The sequence below is a fragment of the Eubalaena glacialis genome, chromosome 7 (genome assembly GCF_028564815.1).
Source record: "Eubalaena glacialis isolate mEubGla1 chromosome 7, mEubGla1.1.hap2.+ XY, whole genome shotgun sequence".
NCBI lineage: Eukaryota > Metazoa > Chordata > Mammalia > Artiodactyla > Balaenidae > Eubalaena > Eubalaena glacialis.
The window spans coordinates 81,069,763-81,083,760 of NC_083722.1; the positions used below are offsets into that span (position 1 = coordinate 81,069,763).

At 36.6% G+C, this 13,998-nt stretch overlaps 1 protein-coding gene across 1 annotated transcript in view; it reads right to left on the reverse strand.

Annotated features, from left to right (window-relative positions):
• The window catches only part of DNAH12 (dynein axonemal heavy chain 12), a 220,147-nt gene that overhangs the window by 201,182 nt on the left and 4,967 nt on the right, over positions 1 to 13,998 (reverse strand). The window contains exons 2-3 of the mRNA XM_061195447.1: positions 2,231 to 2,312; positions 2,002 to 2,028 (exon numbers count right to left, since the gene is read on the reverse strand). Of these exons, the coding sequence (XP_061051430.1) occupies positions 2,002 to 2,028; positions 2,231 to 2,312 (109 nt within the window). The remainder of the gene's footprint in view (positions 1 to 2,001; positions 2,029 to 2,230; positions 2,313 to 13,998) is intronic.

The following is a 13,998-nucleotide window of genomic DNA, read 5'->3' on the forward strand; positions in this document are numbered from 1 at the left end:
CTAACCCTTTATCAGTCATATAATTTGCAAATATTTTCTCCCATTCAGTAGATTGTCTTTTCGTTTTGTTGATGGTTTTGCTGTGCAAAAGCTTTCAAGTTTAATTAGGTCCCATTCGTTTATTTTTGCTTTTGTTTTCTTTGCCTTAGGAGACCGATCCAAAAAAAATATTGCTACAATTTATGTCAAAAAGTATTCTGCCTATGTTATCTTCTAGGAGTTTTATGGTTTCCAATCTTACATTTAGGTCCTTAATATGGATTGTGCTTTTGATGTCATGTCTAAGAATTCTTGGCCAAGTCCTAGATTTTCTTCTAAAAGTTTTTAAATAGTTTTGTTTTACATTTAAATCCATGATCAATTTTTAGTTAATTTTTGTACAAGATGCAAAGTTTAGGCTGAGGTTTGGGGGTTTTGTTGTTTATTTCTTTTGTTATTTTATGGTTGTCCTATTGCTCCACCCCATTTGTTGAAAAGATTATCCTTTTTCCATTGAACTGATTTTTGCACCTTTGTCAAAAATCAGTTGGCTGTAGTTGACTGTGTCTATTTCTGAGTCATCTATTCTGTTCTACTGATACATGTGTTCAATTGTTTGAAAGTAAAAAGTTTTTAAAAGTCAGCTGAAGGTCTAGTGAGAGAAATATTGAAAAAATATCCTTTGGGTTTGGCAACTAGTGGTCACTGGTGACATTAATGATGAAGTGGTGGAGTTCCTAGAAGCCAGATTGCCAGGGCAGTGGGTTTAAGAGTGAATTACTGTTTCATACCCAGCTACCTATTTTAGATTGTAAGACACTAAAGGCAAAAACTATGGGGGAAGAATGAGGATGCTAAACACATACACACAAAAATATCTTGCAATTCACCCAGCCTCACATTAAATATTTATAAATGTTTTGGGGTTGTTTTATATCAGTTCTTACATCTAGTAAAGAGGCAAATCCACAGCCAAAGTCTCCGGAAAAGTTGGTAGGCAGAAGGAGGAGGAGGAGGAGGAGTATTTTAAAAAGACAAAAAACTTGGATTAGCTAAAATGAGGTTCTTCCAAAGATCCTCAGTCAGTAGGAAGGTATCCTTAGCCCTCTATCCTGAGAGGGAACTTCAAGTGCTCTGGAAAGCCTGTACCCCCATCTGGTAACATGCTGCATAAGTTCTTCTTTTGTGTAACCAGCTCCATAACTTTCCATATCCTTTGCTGTTAAGGAAATTTTACATGTTTTCATCTTTCCAACAATCACACCACAGTCCCATGTTGTCACCCATGCAGTCAGTGTCTTTTTTTTTTTCAATCTCTATCATCTAGCATGTGGGTAGCACACAATAGATTCGAAATAAGCAGTCATCATTATATCAACATCAAGACAATAAAAAGGGAGATGCATTTTCCTTTATAACTACCACTTTGAATATTTTTTTCAGTTATTTGGAATAAACACAAAAATATTTACAATTAATCCTCAAATAATGAATAGCAACAAAAATGTAACTCTTAAAACCTGTATTGTCGGGCCTTCCATGGTGGCGCAGTGGTTAAGAATCCGCCTGCCAATGCAGGGGACACGGGTTCAAGCCCTGGTCCAGGAAGATCCTACATGCCACGGAGCAACTAAGCCCATGCGCCACAACTACTGAGCCTGCGCTCTAGAGCCCGCGAGCCACAACTACTGAAGCCTGTGTGCCTAGAGCTCATGCTCTGCAACAAGAGAAGCCACCGCAATAAGAAGCCACACACTGCAACGAAGAGTAGCCCCTGCTCTCTGCAACTAGATAAAGCCCGTGTGCAGCAATGAAGACCCAATTCAGCCAAAAATAAATAAATAAATAAATAAAACCTGTATTGTCATCATGGCATGCTTGTTCCTCTGGCAGAGAAAATAATCTGTTTCTAAATTTCTTTCTTCTCTAGGAGGGAATTTAGCAGGTGGTCTTAGAAGGAGCTACTCTGTAACAATTTGTTTGAACATTTTCAAAGCAAGAAATATAAAAAATTGAACTCACTCCTTTCTTTTTAATTTCACTGGTCATCTGTCAAAAGCAAACAAACAAGACATAATTAAATCAAGAAGAAAATTTTTAAAGTAATTTAAAAATTTTTTAAATCAAAAATATAAATAGTTTTAAATATATGTATTATTCTTTAAAACATACTAGTTACACTGAGACCGATTTAAAATCAGAGTTAAAATAGTATAAAGATACACTTTTTAAAGAGAAAATATAAACCTACAGTTGGAGGATAATCTGGCTCTGGTGATGAAGGTGTTCTTTTATCCAATGTTCTGTCTAAATTTCTTTTGGCTCCTTCAATTCTGAAATTTATAGTTAGAAAAATGTATGACTCTCTTGAATATAACATTAAGATATATTATTAAAACATGACAATTTGAACATTTTTTCAACTATACTTGAAGAGATATTCAAGTGTTCTTTATCTTATTGAATTTTCTGTAAGAAATAAATCTCAATTGCCATTATCAATGAGTCCTTAATATTCAAATTATTCATGTGTAATATAAAAGGAGACTAAAAATAATAATCAATAATGTTCAATTATAACATGACAATTTTTAAGTTAATCCTGATGCATGTGGGCCCTTACGCATGTATTATCTCTGTTCAAATGCCATACTGTCAGAGAAGACTTCCCTTACCCTTATATTAAGTAGCACTTCCTTCACTATCCATCCCTTTTATCCTCACTTACCTTGCTTCATAGTACTTACCACCATTTAACATACTATATGTTGCAGACCGTTTTATTCATTGCCTTATCTCAATGCTCAGAATAGTACCTGGTACAGAGTAGGTGCTCAATAAACAGTTGTGAATGTAGGAATTTATCATCCATAAAATATAATTTCTTCTTTAATTAAAATTATATGATCATATAATCCGTTCATCTGTCACCAAATACTTACTGAATGTTTATATTCTGCAAGATACCCTACTAGGTTTTATTAAAACATAGCAGCAACAAGTTTCAAGGAATTTATAAACTGAAAGGGTAGGAAGATAAGATCAGAGTGCCATATAAAAAGTATGGGACCCTGATGGTTCAGAGGAGAGACAAGTTCACTTCCACCTGAAGGTATCTCTGAAGGTTATGTGAACAAGTTAGCATTTGCAATAAGCTTGAAATGAAGAAGAGGATCTCAGTTGGAGATGTGGCTTTCCTGGGCAGATGGATCTGAAAAGATAAAGACCCTAAGAAACAGGGAGACAAGGGAACAATCAAAGGCAAATATTGAAAATAAGGAGTTGTCCAACTCCAATTTTTGGAGTTGTCCAAAAATTGAAAATAAGGAGTTGTTCCAGAAGTTATGGAATCAGATGGAGATAAGTTTGGAGAAGTGGATTGGAATATCTAGCTAAGGGTCTCAAATAGCAAGCTTTTTTATTAGTAGACAATGGGGAGTCACTAAGAGTTTTTAAGCATGAGAACATTTTTAGGAAGACAAATCTATCAGTTTGTAAAGGCTAAATACACTAGAAGGGATGGCCAAAGCAGAAAGTATACAAGGGAAAGAAAAGAGACTTAAGAAAGAAGATTGAAGGATGCCAAGCATGACAGGAATGAAGAAGAACAACTGAAGGAGGCAAAGGAGACATGGTCAGAGGCAAAAGGAGAACTAAAAGGAATTTGAAGGAAAGGATGGCCACCAGAACCATAAAAGCATAAACTAGTAAATGCCATAAAGACAAAGATCATGTCTGTTTTGCTCACTGCTCTATCCATAGCACTTAGATAGTGTCCATCAGGGTCAATAAATATCTGTAGAATGAATGATCAGAATAGTGGATTTGGAAAAGATTCTGCATGTCTAGTTCAGTACTTTATTTAATGCATGAATACTCTCAAAAATTTCAAGTTGTACCCCAGGATTAGTGAGGGGAGATGACATTCATCACTTTCTGAGGTAGCTCAATTTATTGTCAGCTAGCTCATATTCTTAGAAATAAATTTCTTGAGTTGTATCCTTTTAAATTCTATTCTCTGGAGCTATATAAAAAAGTCATATTCCTCTTCTTTGTTACCTTTCCAAAACTTAGTAATACCCATCCAGTTCCTTTGACCATTCCTGTCAATAAAAGTTACCATTTATGGTGAGTTTATGATGTTCTAGGCATTGGCTTAAGATCTTTATATGCATGGATCTCATTTAACTCTCACAGAAATCCTAAGAGGTAACCACTATTATAATATTATCCCCATCTTACAGATAGGAAGATGAGGATAAGTAGAGTTACTTGACTTGCCAAATTCAAATTAATAAGCTGTAGAGATGGGATATGAACTCAGGCCTGTCTAAACTCCTCCCCATTAAGCAAATCAGTTCCCTTCAAATTAGGTAGTTTCAAAATTCCTCACTCTCCTTGGTAGCTATAATGGTTTAGTAACATCCCTCTCATAGTGTGACCCCAGAATTCCAGACGTTGCATGACCAATGGAGGGTGAAAATTTTCTCTCCCACATTCTAGACATTCTTCATTTATTAAAAGAGACTAAGACTGAATTAGCTTTTTTGAGTAGCCTCATTTCCCTGTTGTGTCTTACTGAGCCTGACTAAATCAAAATGAAAACACGATGACACAAAACCTATGGGACGCAGCAAAAGCAGTTTTAAGAGGGAAGTTTATAGCAATACAATCTCACCTCAGGAAACAAGAAATATCTCAAATAAACAATCTAACCCTACACTTAAAACAACTAGAGAAAGAAGAACAAAGAAAACCCAAAGTCAGTAGAAGGAAAGAAATCATAAATATCAGAGCAGAAATAAATGAAATAGAAATGAAGAAAACAATACCAAAGATCAATAAAACTAAAAGCTGGTTCTTTGAGAAGATAAATAAAATTGATAAACCCTTAGCCAGACTCATCAAGAAAAAAAGGGAGAGGACGCAAATCAATAAAATTGGAAACGAAAAAGGAGAAATCACAACTGACACTGCAGAAATACAAAGGATTATAAGACACTACTACAAACAACTATATGCCAATAAAATGGACAACCATGAAGAAATGGACAAACTCTTGGAAAGGTACAATTTTCCAAGACTGACCAGGAAAAATTAGAAAATATAAACAGACCTATCACAAGTAATGAAATTGAAACCATAATTAAAAATATTCCAACAAACAAAAGTCCAGGATCAGATGGCTTCACAGGCGAATTCTATCAAACATTTAGAGAAGAGCTAATACTGATCCTTCTCAAACTCTTCTAAAAAATTGCAGAGGGAGAAACACTCCCAAATTCATTCTACAAAGCCACCATCATCCTAATACCAAAACCAGAAAAAGATATCACAAAAAAAGAAGATTAAAGACCAATATCACTGATGAACATACATGCAAAAATCCTGAACAAAATACTAGCAAACAGAATCCAACAACACATTAAAAGGATCATATACCATGATCAAGTGGGATTTAACCCAGGGATGCAAGGATTTTTCAATATACGCAAATAAGTCAATGTGATACACCACATTAACAAATTAAGGAATAAAAACCATATGATCATCTCAATAGATGCAGAAAAAGCTTTCAACAAAATTCAACACCCATTTATGTTAAAAATTCTCCAGAAAATGGGCATGGGGGAACCTACCTCAACATAATAAAGGCCATATATGACAAATCCACAGCGAGCATCATACTCAATGGTGGAAAACTGAAAGCATTTCCTCTAAGATCAGGAACAAGACAAGGATGTCCACTATCGCCACTCTATTCAACATAGCTTTGGAAGTCCTAGCCACAGCAATCAGAGAGGAAAAAGAAACAAAGGGAATCCAAATTGGAAAAGAAGAAGTAAAACTGTCACTGTTTGCCGACGATGTGATACTATACATAGATAATCCTAAAGATGCCACCAGAAAACTACTACAACTAATCAATGAATTTGGTAAGGTTGCAGGATACAAAATTAATTCACAGAAATCTCTGGCATTCCTATACACCAACAATGAAAAATCAGGAAGAGAAAATAAGGAAACACTCCCATTTACCATTGCAACAAAAAGAACAAAATACCTAGGAATAAACCTGCCTAAGGTGGCAAAAGACTTGTACTCAGAAAAATATAAAACACTGATGAAAGAAATCAAAGATGACATAAACAGACGGAGAATATACCATGTTCTTGGATTGGAAGAATCAATATTGTGAAAATGACTATACTACCCAAAGTAATCTACAGATTCAATGCAATCCCTATCAAACTACCAATGGCATTCTCCACAGAATTAGAACAAAAAATTTTACATTTTGTATGGAAACACAAAAGACCCCGAATAGCCAAAGCAATCTTCAGAAAGAAAAACGGAGTTGGAGGAATCAGGCTCCTGGATTTCAGACTATACTACAAAGCTGCAGTAATCAAGACAGTATGGTACTGGCACAAAACAGAAATATAGATCAATGGAACAGGATAGAAAGCCCAGAGATAAACCCACGCACCTATGGTCAACTAATCTATGACAAAGGAGGCAATGATATACAATGGAAAAAAGACAGTCTCTTCAATAAGTGGTGCTGGGAAAACTGGACAGCTACATATAAAAGAATGAAATTAGAACACTCCCTAACACCATACACAAAAATAAACCCCAAATGGATTAAAGACTTAATAAGACCAGACACTATAAAACTCTTAGAGGAAAATATAGGAAAAACACTCTTTGACATAAACCACAGCAAGATCTTTTTTGACCCACCTTCTAGAGTAACAGAAATAAAAACAAAAATAAACAAATGGAACTTAAAAGCTTTTGCACAGCAAAGGAAACCATCAACAAGACCAAAAGACAACCCTCAGAATGGGAGAAAATATTTGCAAATGAAACAACAGACAAAGGATTAATCTCCAAAATATACAAACAGCTCATGGAGCTCAATATCAAAAAAACCAACAATCCAATTGAAAAATGGGTGGAAGACCTAAATAGACATTTCACCAAGGAAGACATACAGATGGCCAAGAAGCACATGAAAAGATGCTCAACATCACTAATTATCAGAGAAATGCAAATCAAAACTATGAGGTTTTTTTTTTTTTATATCTGTACTTTTTTTTTTTAACATCTTTATTGGACTATAATTGCTTTACAATGGTGTGTTAGTTTCTGCTTTATAACAAAGTGGATCAGTTATACATATACATATGTCCCCATATCTCTTCCCTCTTGTGTCTCCCTCCCTCCCACGCTCCCTATCCCACCCCTCTAGGTGGTCACAAAGCACCGAGCTGGGCTCGGCTGCTTCCCACTAGCTATTTATTTTACATTTGGTAGTGTATATATATCCATGCCACTCTCTCACTTTGTCCCATCTTACCCTTCCCCTTCCCCGTATCCTCAAGTCCATTCTCTAGTAGATCTGCGTCTTTATTCCCGTCTTGCCCCTAGGTTCTTCATGACCTTTTTTTTGTTGTTTAGATTCCATATATATGTGTTAGCATATGGTATTTGTTTTTCTCTTTCTGACTTACTTCACTTTGTATGACAGACTCTAGGTCCATCCACCCCACTACAAATAACTCAATTTCATTTCTTTTTATGGCTGAGTAATATTTCATTGTATATATGTGCGACATCTTCTTTATCCATTCATCTGTCGATGGACACTTAGGTTGCTTCCATGTCCTGGCTATTGTAAATAGAGCTGCAATGAACATTGTGGTACATGACTTTTTTTTTTTTTTTAAATAATTTATTTATTTATTTATTTATTTATGTCTGTGTTGGGTCTTCGTTTCTGTGCGAGGGCTTTCTCCAGTTGCGGAAAGTGGGGGCCACTTTTCATCGCGGTGCGCGGGCCTCTCACTATTGCAGCCTCTCTTGTTGCAGAGCAAGGCTCCAGACGCGCAGGCTCAGTAGTTGTGGCTCACGGGCCTAGTCGCTCCGCGGCAGGTGGGATCTTCCCAGACCAGGGTTCGAACCCGTGTCCCCTGCATTGGCAGGCAGATTCTCAACCACTGCACCACCAGGGAAGCCCCCATGACTCTTTTTTTTTTTTTTCTTTAAACATCTTTATTGAAGTATAATTGCTTTACAATGGTGTGTTAGCTTCTGCTTTATAACAAAGTGAATTAGTTATACATATACATATGTTCCCATATCTCTTCCCTCTTGCATCTCCCTCCCTCCCACCCTCCCTATCCCACCCCTCTAGGTGGTCACAAAGCACCGAGCTGATCTCCCTGTGCTATGCGGCTGCTTCCCACTAGCTATCTATTTTACATTTGGGAGTGTATATATGTCCATGACACTCTCTCACCCTGTCACATCTCACCCCTCCCCCTCCCCATATCCTCAAGTCCATTCTCTAGTAGGTCTGTGTCTTTATTCCCATCTTGCCACTAGGTTCTTCATGACCTTTTTTTTTTCCCCTTAGATTCCATATATATGTGTTAGCATACTGTATTTCTTTTTCTCTTTCTGACTTACTTCACTCTGAATGACAGACTCTAACTCCATCCACCTCATTACAAACACCTCCATTTCATTTCTTTTTATGGCTGAGTAATATTCCATTGTATATATGTGCCACATCTTCTTTATCCATTCATCCGATGATGGACACCTAGGTTGCTTCCATGTCATGGCTATCGTAAACAGAGCTGCAATGAATATTTTGGTACATGACTCTTTCTGAATTACAGTTTTCTCAGGGTATACGCCCAGTAGTGGGATTGCTGGGTCGTATGGTAGTTCTATTTTTAGTTTTTTAAGGAACCTCCATACTGTTCTCCATAGTGGCTGTATCAATTTACATTCCCACCAACAGTGCAAGAGGGTTCCCTTTTCTCCACACCCTCTCCAGCATTTATTGTTTCTAGATTTTTTTGATGATGGCCATTCTGACCAGTGTGAGATGATACCTCATTGTAGTTTTGATTTGCATTTCTCTAATGATTAATGATGTTGAGCATTCTTTCATGTGTCTGTTGGCAATCTGTATATCTTCTTTGGAGAAATGTCTATTTAGGTCTTCTGCCCATTTTTGGATTGGGTTGTTCGTTTTTTTGTTATTGAGCTGCATGAGCTGCTTGTAAATCTTCGAGATTAATCCTTTGTCAGTTGCTTCATTTGCAAATATTTTCTCCCATTCTGAGGGTTGTCTTTTGGTCTTGTTGATGGTTTCCTTTGCTGTGCAAAAGCTTTTCAGTTTCATTAGGTCCCATTTGTTTATTTGTGTTTTTATTTCCATTTCTCTAGGACCTGGGTCAAAAAGGATCTTGCTGTGATTTATGTCATAGAGTGTTCTGCCTATGTTTTCCTCTAAGAGTTTGATAGTGTCTGGCCTTACACTTAGGTCTTTAATCCATTTTGAGTTTATTTTTGTGTATGGTGTCAGGGAGTGTTCTAATTTCATACTTTTACATGTACCTGTCCAATTTTCCCAGCACCACTTATTGAAGAGGCTGTCTTTTCTCCACTGTATATGCTTGCCTCCTTTATCAAAGATACGGTGACCATATGTGCGTGCCATTACTCTTTTTGAATTATGGTTTTCTCAGGGTATATGCCCAGTAGTGGGATTGCTGGGTCATATGGTAGTTCTATTTTTAGTTTTTTAAGGAACCTCTATATTGTTCTCCATAGTGGCTGTATCAATTTACATTCCCACCAACAGTGCAAGAGGGTTCCCTTTTCTCCACACCCTCTCCAGCATTTATTGTTTGTAGATTTTTTGATGATGGCCATTCTGACTGGTGTGAGATGATATCTCATTGTAGTTTTGATTTGCATTTCTCTAATGATTAATGATGTTGAGCATTCTTTCATGTGTTTGTTGGCAATCTGTATATCTTCTTTGGAGAAATGTCTATTTAGGTCTTCTGCCCATTTTTGGATTGGGTTGTTTCTTTTTTTGATATTGAGCTGCATGAGCTGCTTGTAAATTTTGGAGATTAATCCTTTGTCAGTTGCTTCATTTGCAAATATTTTATCCCATTCTGAGGGTTGTCTTTTCGTCTTGTTCATGGTTTCTTTTGCTGTGCAAAAGCTTTCAAGTTTCATTAGGTCCCATTTGTTTACTTTTGTTTTTATTTCCACTTCTCTAGGAGGTGGGTCTAAAAGGATCTTTCTGTGATTTATGTCATAGAGTGTTCTGCCTATGTTTTCCTCTAACAGTTTGACAGTGTCTGGCCTTACATTTAGGTCTTTAATCCATTTGGAGTTTATTTTTGTGTATTGTGTTACGGAGTGTTCTAATTTCATTCTTTTACATGTAGCTGTCCAGTTTTCCCAGCATCATTTATTGAAGAGGCTGTCTTTTCTCCACTGTATATTCTTGCCTCCTTTATCAAAGATAAGGTGACCATATGTGCATGGGTTTATCTCTGGGCTTTCTATCCTTTTCCATTGATCTATATTTCTGTTTTTGTGCCAGTACCATACTGTCTTGATTACTGTAGCTTTGTAGTATAGTCTGAAGTCAGGGAGCCTGATTCCTCCAGCTCCATTTTTCGTTCTCAAGATTGCTTTGGCTATTCGGGGTCTTTTGTGTTTCCATACAAATTGTGAAATTTTTTGTTCTAGTTCTGTGAAAAATGCCAGTGGTAGTTTGACAGGAATTGTATTGAATCTGTAGATTGCTTTGGGTAGTATAGTCATTTTCACAATGTTGATTCTTCCAATCCAAGAATATGGTATATCTCTCCATCTATTTGTATCATCTTTAATTTCTTTCATCAGTGTCTTATAGTTTTCTTCATATAGGTCGTTTGTCTCTTAGGTAGGTTTATTCCTAGATATTTTTGATGGCCTCATAGAATGAGTTTGGGAGTGTTCCTCCCTCTGCTCTTTTTGGAAGAGTTTGAGAAGGATAGGTCTTAGCTCTTCTTTCAATGTTTGATAGAATTCACCTGTGAAGCCATCTGGTCCTGGGCTTTCATTTGTTGGAAGATTTTTTATCACAGTTTCAATTTCAGTGCTTCTGATTGGTCTGTTCATATTTTCTGTTTCTTCCTGGTTCAGTCTTGGAAGGTTGTGCATTTCTAAGAATTTGTCCATTTCTTCCAGGTTGTCCATTTTATTGGCATAGAGTTGCTTGTAGTAATCTCTCATGATCCTTTGTATTTCTGCAGTGTCAGTTGTTACTTCTCCTTTTTCATTTCTAATTCTATTGATCTGAGTCTTCTTCCTTTTTTTTTTGATGAGTCTGACTAATGGTTTATCAATTTCGTTTATCTTCTCAAAGAACCAGCTTTTAGTTTTATTGATCTTTGCTATCATTTCCTTCATTTCTTTTTCATTAATTTCTGATCTGATCTTTATGATTTCTTTCCTTCTGCTAACTTTGGGGTTTTTTTGTTCTTCTTTCTCTAATTGCTTTAGGTGTAAAGTTAGGTTGTTTATTTGAGATATTTCTTGTTTCTTAAGGTTGGACTGTATTGCTATAAACTTCCCTCTTAGAACTGCTTTTGTTGCAGCCCATAGTTTTTGGGTCGTCGTGTTTTCATTGTCATTTGTTTCTAGGTATTTTCTGATTTCCTCTTTGATTTCTTCAGTGATCTCTTGGTTATTAAGTAGTGTATTGTTTAGCCTCCATGTGTTTGTATTTTTTACAGATTTTTTCCTGTAATTGATATCTAGTCTCATAGCATTGTGGTCGGAAAAGATACTTGATATGACTTCAATTTTCTTAAATTTACCAAGGCTTGATTTGTGACCCAAGATATGATCTATCCTGGAGAATGTTCCATGAGCACTTGAGAAGAATGTGTATTCTGTTGCTTTTGGATGGAATGTCCTATAAATATCAATTAAGTCCATCTTGTTTAATGTGTCATTTAAAGCTTGTGTTTCTTTATTTATTTTCATTTTGGATGATCTGTCTTTTGGTGAAAGTGGGGTGTTAAAGTCCCCTACTATGATGTGTTACTGTCGATTTCCCCTTTTATGGCTGTTAGTATTTGCCTTATGTATGGAGGTGCTCCTATGTTGGGTGCATAAATATTTACAATTTTTATATCTTCTTCATGGATTGATCCCTTGATCATTATGTAGTGTCCTTCTTTGTTTCTTGTAATAGTCTTTGTTTTAAAGTCAGTTTTGTCTGATATGAGAATTGCTACTCCAGCTTTCTTTTGATTTCCATTTGCATGGAATTTCTTTTTCCATCCCCTCACTTTCAGTCTGCATGTGTCCCTAGGTCTGAAGTGGGTCTCTTGTAGACAGCATATATACGGGTCTTGTTTTTGCATCCATTCAGCCAGTCTATGTCTTTTGGTTGGAGCATTTACATTTAAGGTAATTATCGATATGTATGTTCCTATTACCATTTTCTTAATTGTTTTGGGTTTGTTATTGTAGGTCTTTTCCTTCTCTTGTGTTTCCTGCCTAGAGAAGTTCCTTTAGCATTTGTTGTAAAGCTGGTTTGGTGGTGCTGGATTCTCTTAGAATTTGCTTGTCTGTAAAGGTTTTAATTTCTCCATCAAATCTGAATGACATCCTTGCTGGGTAGAGTAATCTTGGTTGTAGGTTTTTCTCCTTCATCACTTTAAATATGTCCTGCCACTCTTTTCTGGCTTGCAGAGTTTCTGCTGAATGATCAGCTGTTAACCTTATGGGGATTCCCTTGTGTGTTACTTGTTGTTTTTCCCTTGCTGCTTTTAATATTTTTTCTTTGTATTTAATTTTTGATAGCTTGATTAATATGTGTCTTGGCATGTTTCTCCTTGGATTTATCCTGTATGGGACTCTGTGCTTCCTGGACTTGATTAACTATTTCCTTTCCCATATTAGGGAAGTTTTCAACTATAATCTCTTCAAATATTTTCTCAGTACCTTTCTTTTTCTCTTTTTCTTCTGGGACCCCTATAATTCGAATGTTGGTGCATTTAATGTTGTCCCAGAGGGTCTGAGACTCTCCTCAATTCTTTTCATTCTCTTTTCTTTATTCTTCTCTGCAGTAGTTATTTCCACTATTTTATCTTCCAGGTCACTTATCCGTTCTTTTGCCTCAGTTATTCTGCTATTGATCCCTTCTAGAGAATTTTTAATTTCATTTATCGTGTTGTTCATCACTGTTTGTTTGCTCTTTAGTTCTCCTAGGTCCTTGTTAAACGTTTCTTGTATTTTCTCCATTCTATTTCCAAGATTTTGGATCATCTTTACTATCATTATTCTGAATTCTTTTTCAGGTAGACTGCCTATTTCCTCTTCATTTGTTAGGTCTGGTGGGTTTTTGCCTTGCTCCTTCATCTGCTGTGTGTTTCTCTCTCTTCTCATTTTCCTTAACTTACTATGTTTGGGGTCTCCTTTTCTCAGGCTGCAGGTTCGTAGTTCCCGTTGTTTTTGGTGTTTGTCCCCAGTGGCTAAGGTTGGTACAGTGGGTTGTGTAGGCTTCCTGGTGGAGGGGACTAGTGCCTGTGTTCTGGTGGATGAGGCTGGATCTTGCCTTTCTGGTGGTCAGGTCCACATCTGGTGGTGTGTTTTGGGGTGTCTGTGGCGTTATTATGATTTTAGGCAGCCTCTCTGCTAATGGATGAGGTTGTGTTCATGTCTTCCTAGTTGTTTGGCATGGGGTGTCCAGTACTGTAGCTTGCTGGTCATTGAGTGAAGCTGGGTCTTGGCGTTGAGATGGAGATCTCTGGGAGATTTTCGCCGTTTGATATTACATGGAGCTGGGAGGTCTCTTGTGTACCAGTGTCCTGAACTTGGCTGTCCCACCTCAGAGGCACAGCCCTGACGCCTGGCTGGAGCACCAACAGCCTGTCATCCACATGGCTCAGAATAAAAGGGAGAGAAAAAAGAAAGAAAGAAAGAAGAAGATAAAATAAAATAAAATAAAATATAGTTATTAAAATAAAAAATAATTATTAAGAAAAAAAATTTTTAAGTAAAAAAAAAAAAAAAAGAAACGGACAGACAGAACCCTAGGACAAATGGTCAAAGCAAAGCTATACAGACAAAATCACACACAGAAGCATACACATACACACAAAAAGAGAAAAAGGGAAAAAAATATATATATCGTTG